Consider the following 20480-nt stretch of genomic DNA (forward strand, 5'->3'; position numbering starts at 1 on the left):
GCCCATTTGTCAAAATGGAAAGGTTTTACGGGGAAGCGAAGGGGGGCAGAGGATGTTAACCACCCACACGACATGGTGAGAGGAAGGTGGACATGACCTGGCATAACAAGTTTTGTTTCTAGAGTTCATGAATTCCTGTGCCATGATGCCACTAAGAGCTGTGGAACAACCCAAGGGCTCCTTGTCCCACCAGCGCTGTCCTGGGCCCCCCTACTGACCAGCTCCAAAAGTGCCTCCCCGAGGGGCTCCAAACGGGGCTCTTGCCTAATTCTGGCAGGAATTCGGTTTTTAAGGCTCGTAGTAGCAACTTCTTCTTCTAGTAGAGGTTTTGGAGAAGCCAGGGGAGGGTGTTTGGCTGCGGTGCTTGGATGTGGTTGCACTCGGTACCTGCTGAGCATGGCCGTGGGCAGTTGGTGTTGGCAGAGAGCGCAGGGACTCGCTGGGATCTGCTCTTATCGAGCCTTTTGAGTTTCTCCTAAGTCTGTGATATGACACTAACCTTAGCTGATAGACTATTTGCTAGAGACACTAATTTTTATTAAAGTCTTGCGACAAAAATCCCAGATCAGTAATACTAAAAGTTTAAGGCTTTGGCAGCATTTTATAGGTCCCTTTGCAGTGAACTCTTACAAAGCCATGTTTCAATGTCTTATTTTTAAAATTCTTGTCAACTCGTTTAAAGCACTCATTCATCTCTAATTTCGGTGATTACAACAGATTGAGAACACTTTAAAGTCCTCAGGAGCACTCTGGTTTATCTATCCGTGCGTTCAGAAAGGAGGGGAAAGAGAGAAAGGACAAGTGAGTGCACGGAGGGGAATAGAGATGCGCGACAGCACATTCTGCACGTATTGCACAAAGATGGTTTGTTCCCAAGCAACAAAGAACATTCCCTTGACCCCAACTTTCCTGTCACAAAGATATAACAACATACGTGTAAACGTGCAGAGGTGTGTGGAGATAGAAAGACAGGTGTGATGGGTATTAAACAGAAACCAGAGTATAGAACTGGATTTACATGATTTGCCCCTTGTTGAAAGGATATGTGAACAAGCCACCCCGGACACGTGTCCCTCTGAAGCTGCTCAGATATGATGGTGAGGACAGGAGAGTGGGAACTGCCCAGTATGGACCAGTCAGAATTTGGAAAGCTGAACCACAGGGTGAGGAAGTGCTGGGATCCAAAGCCTGGCTTTGATTTCTAAGCAAGCACCAACGTCTTTTCCAGGGTAAAGAACTTGGCTTTTCCCATACGAACTTGCAAACTTAGCTTAGAAAGGAGGAAAAAGAGATCTTTTGGTGACTATGACAAACATGTTCTACATTTTCACTTAATGAAGAAATTCAGACTCGAGGTTGTCATATGCTCAGATTCTGCGCCTTTCTGACAGCTGAATTATGATTTTAATAATTTAAAAGTGCTACTGTGAGCCTGTTCATGGATAATAGGCACAGAAAAGTGTTGGAAATCAAAAGCAGTTTAGAGGAAAAGTGGTCACCACATTACAAGAATGAGAATTGTCTACATCTGAATATTAAAACAGGTGAAGTCTCTAGTGGGAAAACTCTCTGCAAAGTAGCTGTAAACTTAGTATATTGTTCTGATATGTGGAATTAAGAGATTGCATTTGATCATAACTTTGTGACTGCCTGAAACTGCAGCCTGTGTCACCTACTTTCTTTTACATAACCCTGTCAGGGTGAGGATTTGGTCATTCTCCTTACAAAGGTTTTAGTTCACAGCAATAGAAGCTCAAATCTATAATCTCAGTAGAAACATCTGCAAGACAGAAATGAAATTTAAGGGGAAAAAAAAGTGCCCCCAGGCTACATTCCCCTTGCTTTGATATCATTATCTTTGTACCCGTCCATGGGAGTGTTTGAAATTCTACTGCAACTGCTACAGCATGCTCGTATTATTTCTTAAACTCGCAACTAAACACAGATGAGAAGCTTGTATCCTCCTCAATTAAGTAAAAACCAAATCATGTCCTGGTGATCACCGAATATTGTCTGTATAGTGACCCACAATATTCATTTGAATTCAGCAAACCTGGCACGTCAAGTGAAGAAACCATGACCGACATCGCAAAAAGAGACAACATTTCCATCAGCGACTTTGCGTAAAATCTATGGTTCGAGTGAATGTCTGAGCAAAACATGGGCTCTCGTTGCCAACGAGCGCAGAACGGGACCTGCTACTCCACAGCCTCGCTCCTCCCGCACTCCTCTACCGTTCTGCCAAGCATTTGTCAAGTGGGTGTAAGTGCTTTTGCTGTTTTATACAACTTCACATAAGCTTAAATTGCAGAAGGTGTAAGGCAAAGAACAATCAAGCCCTTCACAGTTCCAGCCCCTTTTCGAACATGCACCCAGGAAAATGCTTAGGAGTAAATGAAGTCAAGCTCCTCGTACATGCTTGCCTGCTGCTCAGTAAAACAAAAAGTAATACTCACCCCAGTGTTGTCATGGTTACAATAGTGTACCAAAAGGAAGCAGGAATACTGGTGAATTTGCTTGCCGAGGACCCTTTCTCTGCATAAAACATCACAGTTGCAAAGATGATGATTGCCATAGTGAGGGAAAAGAGGAGAAAGCCAAGCTCGGAGGCACAGCTCTTCAAAGTGTAACCCAAGATTCTTAAACCTTGGGAATGGCGAGAGAACTTGAAAATCCTGAAAACCCTAAAAACCCTTAGTGTCACAAAGGCTCCACTGACATCCTCGTTGTTGGTCATCACCAAGCCGATGTAGTACGGCATGATGGCCACCACGTCAATAATGCTCATCACGCTTCGGATGAATCTGTAGCGACTTGGGGCCGCAAAGAGTCTCAACAGATACTCAACAGTGAAAATCATCACGCAAGCTGTGTCCAAGCAAAAGAAAGCCACAGCGTATCTTTCCCCACATGGAAGCTCCTTGTTTCCAGGCACCGTGCCACAAGGGACAGTTTCCACGACATTAGTGATCACAGAGACAGCGATAAAGAAACCAGTGACGTAGTAAAAGACTAAGGCTAAGGTGCTGGTGTGGGGGTTCTCGAAGGCTCGCCACATGGTCTGCCGGAAGCTCAGGGATGGCATGGACCCTTCTTGGTTGTTTTCTGAGTCATTGTCATCCATCAGCCTCTCCGCATTTTCCCGCTTTCTGTCTTTGTACTCTTCGTAGCAGCAGTCCCCGATGATCTCAGGGAGGATCCCGTAGAAGGCAAGCTCTTCGTCATAGGCAGAGATGCACTCGTACCTGGGATAGTGCAACTTGCCAGTTCTATAAAAATTCAAGATGCACCTAAAGACCTCAGGGTCCCGGTCAAAGAAGTACTCCTTAGTGTCTTCATTGAAGAAGAACTCCTTCTCGGTGCTGCCCAGGAGAGTGTCCGGGTATCTCTCCAGTGTAGTCCTCCAGGTCTGGAAGCGCCTGCCGCTCACGTTGAGAATGATCAGCTCATCCTGCCTCTTGTTCTTCTCCGTTGGAGCCAGTGGCATGGGACAGTTGGCCACTGGCATCCATCCTATGGCGGCTGCCCTGGCAAAGGGCAACCATGCTGCTACTCCTGCTGCCATGATGACCCAAGGCCTTGTTACTGGAGAAGACAGTTAGGTTGCTCCTCAGACCTGTCGGAAGTCAGATCAGTTCCATCTAAAATACAGAACAGAAAAAGAAACCCACAACACACAGTCAAGCCGGGGTGTCTTTCCCCATCGTGTTAAAGAGTCAGATATCAGCACATACAAAAGAATTCAAAATGACCGACTTGCCCTCACCTCCCGTTTGAAGGATGATGCTAAACAAGGCACGTGATAATCAGCTCAGCAAGGTTATGGCATTATTATAGATCGAAATTTTGAATAGCAAATGATTCCTCATTAAAAGCATTTTAAAAGTAGCATAAACACATTAATTTATATTTGCTTCCTTGCAAACAAGACTAATCCATAATTCCCCAGGTGTAAGCCTCATGTGCTCATCAGTTTAACTACAGCTGTCAAGAAAGAGCTGGGAACACCAGTGAAATCAGCTTGCAGTTCATCCACTGAATTTGATGCCATGGAAAGCCACGACTGGACCGAGCTGGGCTTTAAAAGGTCCGCTGTGTGCTGAATCTTGCACTAAGAACATTTTGAGTCAAAAGAAACAAAATCTTCTCTGTTTTTTAGCTTGAATCCCTAATCCTGGGTGTAAAAACTGGTGGATTAAGCTACCAGCAGAGTAGCAAGAACATCAGAATGAGGGAAACCTTCAAAGCTGGACAGTTTTCTTCCAGCAGGAAGATATCCTGAGCCTTTTCGGCTACGAGAGGCAGAAACCCTTCAGCTAAAAAACTGAAGGACTATTGGGTTGAAATAACTTCACTGCGCTCTTGAGTTTTAGATGCAAAACATCCCAAGTTGTCCAGATCCTCAGCCACTGGAATCCAACATTCTCTTGGAGTAACTATTGTGATTCTGATCTAGTCATTAATTTTCTCTTTGGTCAGAGTTCTTACAATATTTAACTTTTGTTTTAACTTGTATTTATTTTCCCTTCCTTAACGTTTTTCTAACTGTACCATAAAATTATCTGGCGAAAGGTGCCATTATCATATCAGATGCATTAGGGGCCCTATGAAAAGTCGATTTATCAATGGAAATTCCATTGATTCCACTGGCTCAGGCCCTCAAAACTTAATTATATCCTCTATATGGTATCCTTCTAGGCAGTTTTACTCTGAAGATTTTTAATACATGAAAGCTGCCATTTCAGCCAGTAAGGCTGCAGCGTTATTGATTTCAACAGCCCATCAAAATACTGAATAAAAAATGATGGAATCAATCTGTGGTGAAAACGCCTAAACTGCTCACAGAAATGCTCTTCCTCTTCAGGGCACATTAACGTTCATCACCTTAATGTGGAGTATCTTTCTAGCCAGTTTTACTATCTAAAGGACCTTAGTGCTGCTGGAAGACGTTTTGTAATTACAAAACATATAATAATCCATAGTGATGCTTCTCCCAGGGAGACACTTATATACGTGGCACCGAAGCCAACATCCCACAATATTTTCCCAGAAAGGATTGTTCAATATTACTATGCACTATTTTTCTCTCCCCCTAAAGAGGGAACTGATGGAGTTAATCGTGCCAGACTGACAGCCCTGGAGAGCAGGGAAGAGGCAGAATGGAGCGTGGCAAACCCCGAAACCTTGCAAATATGCCGGTTTTTAGCTGCAAGTGCATCTCCAGGGTCACAGGAGAGCTGCCTGTTAGCTACACTTTTACTTCTATGGAACACCACATTAAGAACAGGACTGCAAAACAGGCAGCAAAATGAGAAGCATTCCTTTCCCCAATCACCAAATGTATACAAGGCAAATAATGTATCCTGTTCCTGTTCTCCCTGCTGGTAAACTGTCTTCTCTGCTCTTTAATTTCAATTAGTGACACCACCACAGTGGTTCTACCAGGACAGACTGGCGATGCATGGTGACCTGACCAGTGACAACCTGCTGGATCCTCATCTCCCCTCATTTCTCAGGGGAACCTTGTTAGAAACATCTTCTGTACTCGTCTAACTTTGGTTGTAAATTCCAGGTTACCTACATTAGCTGCTGAGGCTCTATAAATACTTCCCATATAATTGTTCTAATAATGCGCTGGTAACTCATAAGTGGCTTACACATTTCTAAATCAATTTTTTAAAGATAAAATGGGTCCTTCCATGCTGGCGGTATATGTGGGCAAGTTATAAATATCTCGAGTCTGAAATGGAGAGGAGATTAAAACAAAATAGAAAGAGAAGGGTCTTCTGTAGAAGTTTAGTTCCCATTTCTCTGTGACCAAGAGCTGGTTAAGAAAACTTAGTGCAAACAGCTTAATTTTCAAAGTTGCATATATCTGTCCAGTTTGATCCTCAAAATACGCAAAACGAGTCTTTTTCAGCTATAAATTGTCTGAAGGACTGAGAGAGAGAAGAGAAGTTAAATCTGCGATCGCAGAGGTTTTGCTTTTTGTTGGCCATGAGTCCTTGGAACTGCACCCTCCCCAAAGTATGAGGCAAAAGTATGAGAGAGATAGGACTGGGTTTGTAATTCAGAGCTGCACAAACTAGGCTGAGCTAAAAAAAAATGAATTAACTAGTGTATTATCTACAGAAAGTGGAAAGAATCCTCCTTTTCTGCATGCCTAGGTTTGGGAACTGCTAACCAGTCTTTTTAGGCTAGAAAGCCTGTACAGTCTGTGCAGCCTGTACATACCGTACAGTCAACAGAGTCTCTTCAGCTCATGTAGCAAACAGCCACACTTCAATTCTAACACACATATATTTAGCTATACACATATTTCTAATATTAATTACCGTAATTTCTGCCTGTAATTTGAAAGAAGCTAGTTAACAAAAGACCAGTACCCTGCTGATGACATTCAGAAGACCTGATATGCGAAATCAAATAATTTGCCTCCTCCTGATTTAAAAAAAGTCAGCACCTGTAGAGAAAAGAATCTGTTTCCTTTAGATAATTATGAGGACAGTGAAACGGTCGGAGGCAAATTTGATAGAGAAGCCTGAGTCCCATGTACCCCACCCCCAGGGCTCCCGACCCCATCCCTGCAGTCGCGTCCTGGGCACTGGGTTTCCTCCCAGTTTCAAACAAAAACCTGACAGGTCAGCAAAGCTCTGGAGGAAAACTTCAGAGAACACAGTTATTTCTGTTCACCTAGAGGGTCAAGAAATAAACAGTGGATTCTTACCGCATTGGCTCCCACTGGCAATGCCGTACTTAGTAAATGCCTCTTTGTAGTCTCATGGTAGCAGAAACAACAAAAATTTCAGAGTGTTTCCCTTTCTAGAAGCAGACAGGGATGATTTAAAATATGACTGATAAACGTACTGTGAGTTTCTTCACTGCTAATGGGAGTGAAGAGCCTTGAGATCCTTCGTTCTCTCCTTTCCTGTCCTTGTTGGGTCAGGCTCAGACAGCAAAGATGTATTTGCTTTAAAGCACAGTATGTCAGCCAAAGCTTCGATACCCTCTGCCAGTCCCAATCACGGCAGATAATAAAACTTTCTGCAGAACATCCGCTCCCTCGATCCGTTGGAGAGATTTGGGAGCAAAAGCAACAGGCTTAGGATAAATGCATGCAAACTTCTCCCCTCCCTCCCAGGGAGCCCCATCTTGTCGGCTCGCAGGGATGCCTTACCTGGCAAGGAAAGAGACTCTCGGTGCCCAAAAGTAGGGCTAAGTCTGGGGAATTGGAAGGAAGGGGGAGCAGTCGCTCCTCAGGATAAAAGGTGAACTGTGCTGCCTGCCTCTTGACTCCCTCTCTAAACGCAGTCAGAAGCAATCAGTAAATGTGATCATCATTGTGAAAGTATATATAGAGAGATGACTAAACAGCTTCTCCCTCGTTACCGCTCAGACCGAGTCTGTCTCTGCCTCTCTCGCCTGAGCTTGCTTCGTTTTGCCCCCTCCCCTTCCAGCGCCGCTCGCAGCTTTGCTCTGGCTGCCTGACCCAGCTGGAAGCAGCACCCGGGTCCCGGCGAGTCCGCTCGTGTGGATGCAGCGGGAGATGGACCCGGGAGGCAGGTGGCAAAGCAAGACTGAAGCAAGGCGGTGCGAGCTAACACAGACACCGGCAAATGGAGTCATTAAATGCACACCAGAGCCATCCCTGCATGCTGATGTGCCAGCGGTAGCAAGGGAGGGGATGGATAAAGGGGGCAAAGCATGGGATGAAGTTCCCTTGTCCCTCCTGGAGCTCCCGCTGTGTCCCTGGCTCTCGGACAGGCGGGGACCATGCACAGAGGTTCCTTCTCCTGGGTGAGAATATGAGCTATGCTTCCAGCATCACAAACCTACAGCCAGCACCTTAGCCAGGGCAGGAGGCTACATTCAGGAACAAAAAGAAATAATTCATATTTAAACTGATCTTTCCCTCTCTCCTTCTCCCCTCTTCCCAGCACCTGTCCCCTTTCCCTCTCGTCCTGCTGTTCTTGTTTGCCCTACTCCTTGGCAGCTCTTACCAGTCCTGTCTCCACACCACCTCAGCATCCTTCTCTCATCCATGGCCAGAAGTTGGACTCCACATGCTCAGAGCCCCGGCATCCTTGCTCATTTATCTGTTTGCCCGTGAATCTCTGTTAAATAGATAACTAGAAGCCCAAATCAGAGCAAACCAGTCATGCCCTGCTCTGCTGGGCAGCTCCCAGCAATGACTGATGTGCCGCAGCGATAGTTAGTGACTTCCATAAAGTAAGACAGATACATACATGAAATCCAGGAGCTCAGCTGCCTCTCCATCGCCTCGCGTCCTTCCACAGCTCGGTATTACACTTTATCGCCGGGAGTTCAAGGGGATGGAACGGGCTGTGCGGCCACCCGATGGGAGCGGGGAGGGAAGGCGAGTGGGGAGGGAAGGCAAGCGGGAGCCAGTGCGGGGCGGGGGCGAGGACGAGGCGGGGGTGGGAGCGAACCGCGGGTGGGAGCGAACCGGGGCTCCCCGCTCCCTCCCGGCGGCCGTGCCTCCTCCCCGCCCGCAGGTGACCCCCCCACCCGGTGCCGGTGTCCCCTCCCCCAATCTCCGACCCAGGGCCCCCCCCTCACCTCCGCAACCGGCCCCTCCGGCGCTCCGGCCGCCAGCCCCGCGGCTCCGCTGCCATGCGGCTGCCGGGAGCGCGGAGCGGCGCGGGGGCGGGCGCGGGGCGGCGCGGAGTGCGCGGGCGCGGCGGCGAGCGGCGATCAGCACCACGGGCGCGGACAGCTCCGGGTGGGGGGGGGGCGGGCAGAGCCGGGGGGTCCGCGCTGAGCTCGGGGGGTGACCGGGGGGAAAACGGGGTGACCGGGGTGTCCCGCCGCCCCCCGCCCCGCTCCGACCCGCCGGCAGGTGTCACCCGGAGCGAGCGGGACCCGCTGCCGGGGCTGGGGGGGAAAGAGGGGGCGGCGGGGACTTTGCGTTGGTGAAGCACAGCGAAGGCTGGATCGCTGCTGGGGGGCTCTGCTGTGTCTGTGCTGCTGGGAAACTGGGGAAGCGGGGACTTGGCAAAAGCGGCGGCCCAGGGTGCGTCCTCCAGTGGTTTTGTGTGCCTGTGTTGCCGCACACCTGGGGCTCTTTAACCAAGGCCTTATTAAAAAAAAATACAACAAAACCCACAACAAAACCACAAAAAACCCCAAACCACCACCACAACTACAGCAAAACCCCAAACAAACAAACAATCCAAACCCCCAAACGAACAAACACCAAAACCAAATCAAATAAAAAAAAACCCACAAAACAAACAAAATAAAATGAAATCGTCAAACATTTCGACACTCAGAGCATCTGGGTTGGAAAATCTAAACTGGAAACTCAGCTACTAGAATCCAGTGCCTCAACACTGTCTGAACACTGATAATTGAATGCAGTTATTGAAAAGATCCTGATTTCTGAATGTCAGGTCCTGGGTGATCCTGGCTCAGAACAGTTTCCCCCAACAATATTTGTAAGCTGCATTACAGTGTCTGCAGACTGGTTAATGAGGTTATGCACACATGGTGTGTGACAGCCTTTAGAATACGGGTACTAACAGTTGAATAGTTGTGCGCAGAGTGAATCCTAAAACTTCCATGAGAAACTTTCAGCAGCTGCAGGAATTGAAGCAAATCGAAGCATCCAGAGTCCGTCTTTATTAGATGTCTTCAGAAGTGCTTTTCTCTTTAAGATACTCCCTATATCCCCGCTTGCTCTTTTCCTCTTGCAGATGCTCAGAAGAAAGCAAAACCAGAAATGTCATTTGGCTTTTACTGGTATAAGAGATTTTTTCCTGTGATCAATGTCATCACTTCTCAGAACTCCCCAGCTCTTGTCGGGCGAGCTCTGGCCTCGCTCTCTGCTGGCTCTGGCCTGGCTGGGATTCTGAACAGCTTTTCCCCCATGACTCGGCCCCCTTTTAACTTCCCATCTCTATTAAAAAGCTAATTTGGGAACTCTTTTTCAATGCTCTCAATTTGGTATTTTTAAATAGAGTATGAAAGTCAAAACCAAGCTGGCTGCAGATACTCTGATGGGAAAATATTCCTCTTCTCTCTCTTCTTATTTATCTTTTTCTTTCCTTTCTCTCTTTTTTCTATTTCTCTCTGTCTTTCCTTCTTTCTCCTTACTCCTTCTGCCTGCCTTTCCCTTTTCTCTCCCTTCCTAGGAATATCTCCTTAGGTTCTACTGCACCAATTACAGGTTTTATTAAAACTTTTCGAACAACTTTTTCTCATTCTATTACCAAAAAAGACGAATCCGACAGTGTTAGAACAAGCCATATATGCAGAGAAACAACTAGAATAAACTATTCATGGTTAAATATCAATATTAAATATAATTCACTTGATTTTTTTTTGCTCTGCCGTTTTCTTCTGTATTTATATCCTCTGCCTCTACAGTGGATTTTATTTATTGTGTTTCTTCTTTACACTGGGTGCTATCCTGCATTAATTCTGCGTCTAAATATCCCATTGACTTTGTGGCCATGCTGTATAAGCATTCTGTAATGACAGTTGCAGTAATAAAGCTAGCTCGGTTGCTTGAAATTACAGCTTGCCATAACATTGTAGCTTTGTAGTCTGATTATGTCCCGTAAATTGTGCCAACACTTCCCTTGCTTTGGATCCAAGCTTGCAAAAACGCCTGCGTGGATTGAAGAAAGATCATTAATATGATTACGCGAAAGAGTCAGTCTTTGTAACCTAAAAATTATATATGTTGTCTTGTGATTGAAACAGCCTGGAAAACACAGCTGCTTGAATATATCTCTGCTCCTTTCAAAAACTGTCTGAGATCTTGGCGAAGTCTCTCGAGCTTTGTGTTCCTCGTTTCCATCTGAAGAGGGAGTATAATAACATTTACTAACAAAAAGCATATTATCAGAATACATAAATATTTATAAATGGCTATATGGTTCCTGAAGGAAATCGGTTGTATAAAAGTATAAAGAATGATCTGGTTACGTGTTTGCTGGTCTGTCAACCCATCCCTCTGGTGTAGGAACCCAAACTGACATGGCGTTTCTCCAGAACTTCATCCCATCCATCTCTTCAACCATCCACCCTCCACGATTCCTCTGGGGCTTCTTATCCTGGTACACAAACACACGGAACAGATAGTCCTAAAGATGAATAACTGAAGGCACAAGGCACTTTCTCGCTTGTCGTATAAAACCAATAAAAATATCTACTGCTTGCTTGAATTGAGATGCCTTCATGCCACAGGCGTGGCAAAATAAGGAGTTCAGATATCTTGCTCACTCCTATGTCTATCTCCTGTATATATTTTATCACTAGAAAATGCAGTGTGTGCTTTAGGGGCAGAAATGGTCTTCACTGGGGCTAATCTATGTTTTCTTTTATCAGCACACTTCTCGTGAAAAATTTATTTCGACACAGAAAAAACTGCCAAAAATTGGATTTGGATCAACATTTTGTAGGCTTTCTTGTAAGGAAAATTAGACTACTAAATCTGGAAAATGTCCATAATAAATGGTCTTTCATAACACGGTTCTGCTTTAGGATTTTTTTTTGCAGAACCAGTATCTGCAACATTTACTAGAAATAGGTAAAAACCATAACCCCCAATTCTCTCAGCATCCCTCGCCAGTTTTTAAGGGGATCTTGTTATTTGCTTAACAAAAATCCAGAAGGAGAAGTGAGACATTTTCAAGCATCTTTTGAAGCAGGTTCCATCCAGGGTGATGTTAAGGATTGGGGGGTTGGTTTTGGATGACTGGAGGTGCTGTTGGGTCCCCTTTGGGGCACACTGCGGAGTTTACAGGGATGCTCTTTGCATCCCTGTGTGGTTCTCAGACCCATCCGCCTGTCGAAGACGTGGGTGGATGATGGACGGTCCATATCCCTGGTTTGCTCTGCACTGTTGGTACTTGGAAACCTGGGGGGTTGGTTCGAGGCCATCTCTGACTTACAGCGCTTTCCCTTGTTTCCCCCTCTCTATTTGGAGGTTTTCCAACCCGAAATAAAGCCTCGCAGGCAGCTGCATTCTGCCGCTTCTCTCCAAAAGGGAAGAGGAAAGAGCCGTGGATGGTGGCCAGCAGCTCCGCTAGCTAGCCAGCAGCTGCAGGATTTTCTGCTCAGCTGACCTTAATGAATCAAGAAAAGATCACACACGATAGTAGAGGGAGAAGAACCTTGAAGGACAGCAGTGACACGGAATCAGGGCTTCGATGTCTTGTCCACCGCTCTCCATCTCTCTGCGCACACCACGGCTCGCTCTTCTGCTGTCTCCTTTTGCACTGTTTGCGATGCCGCTCACCGCAACAGCTCATCAGGGATTGTGCTTAATTGGCCATATTCCACCTTATCAACATCCAAACGTTTAAGTAATGAGAGTCTCGTGCTAACATTGCTGATTACAGCGGGCGGAAAGCAAAGCTGGGCTGAGCAGGGGATGCGGGGCTGTTTGGGGGCCGGTAGGGATGCGTTGGCTGCGAGAAGGCCGTGCTGCTGAATCAATTAGCAGAGAAGCGAATTAGCATGCCTGGGTATTCAGGGTCTGCTTGCGAGACAACACTGTCGTGATGTTTTGCCTCCAGCCGCTTGGAAATTCTTGCGATGTGAGTCAACCAAGGCTAAAAAGCTCTGAACTGAGCAAAGCTCAAGCCTACTGCATGTGTCCTCAGACACTGGGTTAACCAGTCACCGTCAAAGCAATCATCGTTATCTCCTGGAAGTTAAGAGACTTAATTGAAGAAAAACAAACAAACAAAAACCCAAGCCAATCTGAAATAAATGATCAATGTTAAATTATCAGGTTTGGAATGGTTAACAAAGCCAGAGTGATGCTGATGGTTTTGCTAAGAGAGTCAACAATACAATAAATCGCAATTGCAGTTTTTTGGTGGCTCATAACCAGTAAATCAGATCTGTGGAACTATATATTTACTGCAAATTTAAGGAGTTGTTCTTTCATTTTTAAGAGTGCATTTTAAATCAACTCAACAGCCATAAAGCAATATACAGCCTGCCGAGCTATTGTCTGGGGAATGAATCCTGCACTATCATGATTCCTTTTTATTATTATTAGAATGGGGGCAGGAAGGAGAAACCTGGGAGAGAGATTGTCCTTGTTCGGCTGACCGGTTTATAGGGTCAGTAGCTGCATCAGAAGAGATCGGTCTCCTCCATGCAAGACCAGCCTTTTGGTGACTTCGTTTTGGGCAAACTGGAGTAGAAAACAGCTGTTCCCAGCTGTTAGTGCTTTACACAGGTGTACACCAAAGCATGATAGGGATGACCATGGCTCCCTTCCTTCCTTCCTTCCTTCCTTCCTTCCTTCCTTCCTTCCTTCCTTCCTTCCTTCCTTCCTTCCTTCCTTCCTTCCTTCCTTCCTTCCTTCCTTCCTCCCTTCCTCCCTTCCTCCCTTCCTCCCTTCCTCCCTTCCTCCCTTCCTCCCTTCCTCCCTTCCTCCCTCCCTTCCTCCCTTCCTCCCTTCCTCCCTTCCTCCCTTCCTCCCTCCCTTCCTTCCCTTCCTTCCCTTCCTTCCTCCCTCCCTTCCTCCCTTCCTCCCTTCCTTCCCTTCCTTTCCTTTTTCTTTTTCTTTTGCTTTCCTTTCCTTTAATCTCACCTGCCTTCTATTAGCTATTCACTATGTGAAATCGTTATGTTACAGCATCAATCAGTGTAACCTGGGCTGGGAAGGGAGAGGATAAAAGGCCATGGCTGCCAGTTACTCCCTGTATGCTCTGAGGTTGTTTCTGCTGTCCCTGTGTCCTGGGAAGGAGCTTTGCCACCCTCGTGGCAGAGGCTGCTCCAGACAGGCAGGACCAAGACTTAATTGGATTATGGTGCCTGTTAGATATTAGATTTCCAGAGCTGCGGCTCGTTTCTGGCTCCTGCCCTAAGGACCCACCATCTGTCACGCTGGTGGCCATGGACCTGCATCTGTGAGTTTAGTCCCAAATTTCAAATCTATGCAAAAATTTACCTACTCCTCCTGCAATGCCTGGAGAACTTTAGATGCCTTTTGAATTAGGGACAGTAAATGTTAAGCTATTTGTGGGTAAAAGAAAGCATAGAAGCTGTCAGGGACCATGTGGCTCTTGTACCCTCCTGAGAGGCTGGAACAGCCTGGGCTGGGATGGGACTCTTGTTGTTGGGGTAGGATGCTCATTATTGGGGTAGGATGCTCGATGTTGCAGGGGTGGGATGCTCATCGCAGGAGTGGGATGCTTGTTGATGGGGTGGGATGCTCGTTGCTGGTGTGGCAGCCATGCAACGATGCACAACAGAAGGAAGACCAAGAGCTCTTGGAAAGGCTTTGCTGCTGCTTTTTCTTGTATATACTTCTAATATTTTCTTGCTTCGGAGGAAATTGCTGTTTTTCTGGATGCAAACCTCGTCTCCTGAGTTAATTCTGTTTTCTGGAAGGAAGCCTGTGTTTGTTTTCTGTTTGGGGTTTGATGGAGCACACTTGGAAATATATGGCAAAGCTGGGATGGTGGCCACAGCTCCTCTTTGGTTTGGGTGATGGGAGGAGGTGTTTGCCTCCCTGGCTCTCATGGGTCAGTGGGGGCTTCAAGGTACATGGATATGGACCAACCATCCCATGTGCAGAGCTGGAGGGTGGCACAAGTCTGGTTTTGGAGAAGGGCTGTTGGTGTGTCCTGGAGAGCAGAGCTGAGGCTGCTCTTCCCATCCTTCCCTTTCCTGAACTGTAACTCAAGACCTCTAACCTTGTGATAAGAATTTGTTTGTTGGTTTATTCGAGGCTTCCTTCCGAAGCCTGGTGGCTCCATGCAGCGCTTTTGACGGCGATTTGCACAAGGGTGAGTTTCTGTTTCTATGACGATGGCATCGCTGGAGAGGTGGCTCTCTCCTCCCTGATGGAACTTTTAATGAGACCAAAAAAATGTTGAAAATAAAAATGAAAGGCCCTACTTCTTGTAAGCCCTTTTTTTTTTCTTTTCCTGCTGCTTAATTATTGCATTGAAGATAAAAATAGCTGAAAAATCACTGAAGAAGAGATGGAGGCTTTGCACAGCAAACCTTGTCCCCTTCAGAACTGGCCCCACTCTGTGCTCCTGCTCTGCTCTGGAGGCAGAGATCCAGGATGGGGGAGGAATGGGACTTCAATGAGACGAGGGCTGTTAAAGTGTTGTTTGTTGGGTTGTGGCTCTGGTCTGTGCTAAAAGGATAGGAAGGGTTTGGAGGAGGAGCCCTTCAACATGGGGGGACTTGTGTGGACAGGTCTCCATGGCACTTTGCTGTGAGTGGGGTGAGCCTGGACCTCCAGACACAGCTGGGTTTTTCAGGTTGTTTCCTGATGGTCAGAAGGCAACAGTTCCCAACTCATTGCTTGAGGGGCAAAATACCCCAAAACCAAACAACTGAAACAAACAGAGATGGATTCTGTCCTCAAACTGATTTATCATAGCAAAACTCTATCTATAAGAGAATGCTAATAGGCAGAAATAGACTTATTCTTTTATGTTGGAAAAGATTAAAAATAATTTTACCTGCAGACAAATTCTATGACTAGAATTCAAGCTTAATCTGATTTTTTTAAAAATTATTGAATCTAATAAGATCATTATTTCAGTCTCGCTATACAGGATGTAGTCTGCTAGCTGAAGGGAAGGTTTCCTGCATATGTGTGTGTGTGTCATTAAGGGCTAACCTGGAATTCAGATCTTAATCCTCAGTACAGACCTTTGCTATAGAAAGAGGGCTTTTGCTAATGCATTAAATAGCTGAGTGCTTGAAGTAAATTAAGTTAGTATTTTTGAATAGTCCAGTATTAAATGAAGTTCTTCATGAATGGGAAAATCTCTTATCTAAGCTTCTCAAGGAGCTCAAAAGGGATATTTCTGCAAACATCTTGTTGAGCTGGACGTTCTCGTGCTCATAGATCATGTGCACACAGGGGAGATCTTGTTTCTCCACAGGCTGAAGAGCAGCTCATTAGAGGGGTTTTTGGAACATTTGGGTGCTTTGCCAGGACACCGCTGCTCTTCGCTTGTTTGTAAGGCGCTCGGTTTCTGAAAGAGCAGAAGCAGACTTGGTCTTTATTTTTGCTTTTCTGGTTCGTTACCAAAACCATTGAGCTGAGGGGATTATTTTTCACTTTTCCTACGACCCCATCCCATATCCCAATATTGTTCGTAGCCTACAAGAGTAGTAGAGAACCAAGAGAACCAAGGCCAAGCGGAGCTTCCCCAGCACGAACCGCAGAGCCGGTTCCGCTCGCTCCACTCGTCACAGTGATAACCGCCTGAAGATTGTGCAGATGTTGGACACACGATCCCACTTGCTTTGCAGTGCAAAAACATAATGGCTGTTGGGCATTTTATGCCTACTAGGAGAATGAGCAATATCACCAAATTTGCAAGTTTTATTGGCGTTGAACGCTATTTTATTTCTATTACAGGCTAATCAAGACACACTGACACATCTTTTTAAATACAACAGGTTTGCTCCTAGCAAAATTCAGGGTCAGACAGATTAGTAATTCTGGTTTTGTAGTGAGTGAGGAGCTGGCAAATAAAAAGAAGAATTTGATTCTTTCAAAATAACTGCACATGTTTCTAACCATGAAGCATCCTAGAATGAAAATTCAACCAGGAATGGGTTACACTAGCTCCTTTTTAAAATCAGATAAGATAACATTCATCGTTGTAGCTGAATGCTTAGATAATGTGTTTTCTCACGCAACGTCGTTTTTCTCTGTGCAAGGAATAATGTGCAAGAAGTAGCGCAATCTAGAATGCTGCAGCAGGGCATAATACGAGCCAGTTTAAATAGGAACATAGGAAATGTTTAAATGTTTTAGCAATAAATCAATGTAATAGCATTCAAATAGAGTTCAATTCAAATGGTGGCTTCAGTATTGATGAAACATCACAATTTCATGGTACTTCTTATTTGGAGACGTCTGAGTTTGCAGACGTCGCTTGGTTTCTCAGCGCAACTGGTGGAGAGAGAAGCAGCTCTGCAGAAATGCAGGTGCAGAAAAGTCCTCTTTCTATCAGGATTGAAAATGTTGAAGAACCCTTTCCACATTTTGCCTATCCATTGCAAAGATCTGCTAGAGATACTGCCTTCATCTGCATGGACATAGCCGAGCAACAGCGGAAAACCATCCTGTGTTAGCAGTGACACAGATAACTAGGGATTTGGATGTGACTATGCCTTTATGCTATTATAAAAACCAGCAGAAAGAAAAGAAACTCTATTTTTTTTAGTATTTTGCAATCTAATATGTTATAGAAGCCAAATGAAGTGTGTGCTGTTCCCCTGGCTGTGTCAGGAGCTGGGAGCAGCGCTGTTTGAGATCAGACCTGCGGATGGAAAGCCAAAGGAAAAGCAAGGCAAATATTCATGAAAGTGTCTGCGTTCTGCGTGACCTCTTTTCCACCTCAGCTTTGATCCAGGCTGCTGATCCGAAGAATAGATTCTGATTTCCATTTGATAAGGCTTACAATTGTTGGCAAAAAGAAGGCTCAAAAATAATCCTTTTCTGAGCAGATAAATCATCTAAAGCGCTCGAACACGCAGGCAAAGGAACTGGGAAATCTGCTCGCTGAACTCCCGCGGCTGCTGGTTTTTGGGAGTCCCTGCTGTGAGGCTTATCTGGGAATGGCTGGGGTGACCCGGGTCGTGGCCGTGGCGTGGGGTCAATCCTGACCGCGCAGATGTGTGAATCCCCAGCCCTGCAGGGTGCAGGCTCCCCGCAGCGTGCTGGTGCCTATCGGGAAGAGTTAAGCACGCGTTCAAAATGAAGATCCCAAGGGCTCGGTGAGTCAAGGGTTTGCTAATGTGCATAAAGGTAAATGCACAGAGTGCTTTGCTGGTCTGGAGCCAGGGGGCTGACGCTGTAGGATCCCAGCCCCTGTTAAAATGCGGTAACAAAAGTTGTCACAGACCTGCTGCTGGATGCGGAGCTTTTCTGCTGCAGGGCTCTTCAGTCTACAAACAGCTATTCTATACTGGCTGTGATACAACCCTTCCTTCACATAAGGATGGCAGCAAGGAGAAGACAATCACGATTATTTACTAATTAATCCAGTACAAATAGATGGGGAGTTAAAATTCTTGCTGGTTCACAGGGTGAATGTGAGTCCAGTGCCTTGCACACCATCAAGGGGCTTTTCTTGGCTCCAGCCTGAGGGGCCTACAGGAGAATCAGGTCTGAAAACACTGTTGGGAAAAACAAGCATTTACAATTCTAAACAAGGAGATGAAATAATGAAAGCGACGGTACTTCAGGTTTTAATTAGCGCTGGAAAGATGTCAAAACGATGCAAAGTGATGTACGTATCACTTACCTGAGCCCCTGATAAAGGCTGCCCAAGGGACTGGGCCAGGCCTGGGGTCACACTCTTATAATTTATCTCTTTGCAGATATACACGTGTAATGTCACAATAAATCTGGAAAGCCACTTGTGTGCAACTTGGAGAGCAGATAAATTATATAAACCGAGAAGGAACATTGCTGCTGATAATCTCTTGTGTTTTCATTGTCAACCAATGCAGTGGCAATAATAACAGAAATATAGTGCTTTCCCCCATCCCATAGCATCAGTGCCCCCAGTAAGGAACCCATGGTAGGGACGTATAGAGGCACCAAGCAGCAAATTGCCCCAAGATTTTGAAAATCACGAACTGTATCTGAGAGCAGAGGGTGAGGTTATGTCCCCAGCTTTTGTTTAAATCTTAAAGAGCATATGACCCATGGACCTGCCAGTATTACTAACAGCTGCTCAGTGCTGCAAAATGTACCTTTTTCTCTGCAGAGTTAAATTCCAGGAGTTTTCAAAAGTGCTACGATAATAACAAGTATTATTAATAATAAATAATGATAGTTAGCACATCTTGACTTTTAATCATAGTCACTATTCATGAACAAAAGTAGGGATGGATAATTCTCAGTTGACCTTCAAACAGAGAGATAAGATGCACAGCTAAAAATCATTGCAAACAGGACTCAGGATAATTTCACATAATCCTGACAATGCAGTGCCAGCCTTGTGAGGCAGATGATGACATTCAGTGCATGAGCTGTTGCTAAGCTTTTGAAAAACATTTATCCTCTGGCCACAAGCTACTTGGGGTCTTTGTCGTTAGCAGAGACATTTATGTCAGAAAATTGTGTTCCTTTTAAAATTTCCTGTGATAAAAGGCGCTTGTTAGATGTCCAGTGTGAGCCCTAAATTAACGCTAAACCGAGCCTGTGCTGGAGGAGCTGCTGACTGCTCCGTGCTACCGGTTCCATTTTCAGCAGCACCCGTCCCCCCGTCGTGGATTATCTCTGCAGTTTGGGGCACAAAGTTCAGAGCCGAATTAATTTCCTGACAGGACACGCTATTGGCTCCGATCATTTCCCTCCTGCTTCCTCAGTATCAATGTCAGGTCCACTTAAACGCAGTAAACGAACGTAAACCCTAACGAGGCACAAATTGGCGATGGCCAGCGCTGCTGGCCGGCTCCTCCTGGGAATGGCACTTGCTGACGGGTGTCGGTGAAACGCGGGCTCTGCACCAAACCCGACTCAAAAGCCATGTCTTCTAGACGTGATTCTTTACTTATTCCTTCATTTTCAGGAGTTATTTTCTTTAACAGCATGCTGGACAGATACACTTCCAGCCTGCATGCTTAATTTAATGACACTGAGTGCCGTTTAAAAAGGGGAGCTTTAATTCCCTAGTTTTTCGCCGAATTAAAGCATGCTTGTGTTGTTTTGCTCTACCTTGCGATTATTTTTCTTCCTTTCTTTCAAGGGCAGGCTAACAGCAGTCACTCTACCCAATTACAAAAATCACACGCGTTACTCCTAAACCTGAGACTGGAAGTGGTTGGCTGGATGCCATTTCCACTGGAGGCTTAAACCTTAGGCTGCAAAACAAAGTTGAGAAAAGCACTGAGAGATCAGCTTAGCCTGGGCTGGGACACCGTGTGGTTGTGGGAGAGCAGGGTGTCTTCCAGCAAACCCTGAGCTTCTCTTCCCAATCAAGGCCAGAATTACCTGCGAACACTTGTTGCTTTCACTTCTGCCACCCCGCTGGTGTGAACCGGAGTCCAACATCCTGACTGACCGCTGGGCTTGTGTGATGGTTCAAGGTCTGGCTCTTGGAAGAGCTTTAGGATATGCTCACGCTGTAGATCTTGGCTCAGATTTATCCTGCCAGCTTTAGCATCGCGCTCCCGTGTCTCCGTCAGATCCCATTTGCTCTTGGCTCTCAGTGCAGCCGGCGGCGAGAGGCTCTTTGTGATGGTGACTCACAGCAGGAGCCTGAGTCTTCGCTTTTATTCTTTGAATTATATTTTGGAGGTGCCTGTTTGTCCCCACGGGCTGCAGGGGAGGTTTACATAAATTATGGCTGTAATAATTTTTGGAAACGCTGGGATGGCCCCTATGGAGTCCAGACGTGGCCATAATGAGCCACTTCAGCCAGCAGGCGGGCGTGAGGATCAGCATGGGGAAGGGTGGAAAAACAGAGCAGTTCTGGCTATTCATTTATTTCTGCCTT

The 20480-nt window shown here is 45.9% G+C and overlaps 1 protein-coding gene across 4 annotated transcripts in view; it reads right to left on the reverse strand.

Moving 5' to 3' along the window:
• KCND3 (potassium voltage-gated channel subfamily D member 3) overlaps positions 1–8658 on the reverse strand; it is a 118997-nt gene extending 110339 nt beyond the window's left edge. Inside the window, exons 1-2 of one of the 4 annotated variants that reach the window (XM_065854808.2) lie at positions 8581–8658; positions 2457–3641 (exon numbers count right to left, since the gene is read on the reverse strand). In XM_065854808.2, the coding sequence (XP_065710880.1) occupies positions 2457–3565 (1109 nt within the window). In that variant the 5' untranslated portion in view covers positions 3566–3641; positions 8581–8658. Of the gene's footprint in view, positions 1–2456; positions 3642–8246; positions 8512–8580 lie in introns of those variants that run through there. The other 3 variants (XM_065854807.2, XM_071817671.1, XM_071817672.1) reach the window with 3 other exon arrangements.
• Between the last annotated feature and the right edge of the window lie 11822 nt (positions 8659–20480).

Source organism: Patagioenas fasciata, chromosome 21 (assembly GCF_037038585.1).
Source record: "Patagioenas fasciata isolate bPatFas1 chromosome 21, bPatFas1.hap1, whole genome shotgun sequence".
In the NCBI taxonomy this organism is placed as follows: domain Eukaryota; kingdom Metazoa; phylum Chordata; class Aves; order Columbiformes; family Columbidae; genus Patagioenas; species Patagioenas fasciata.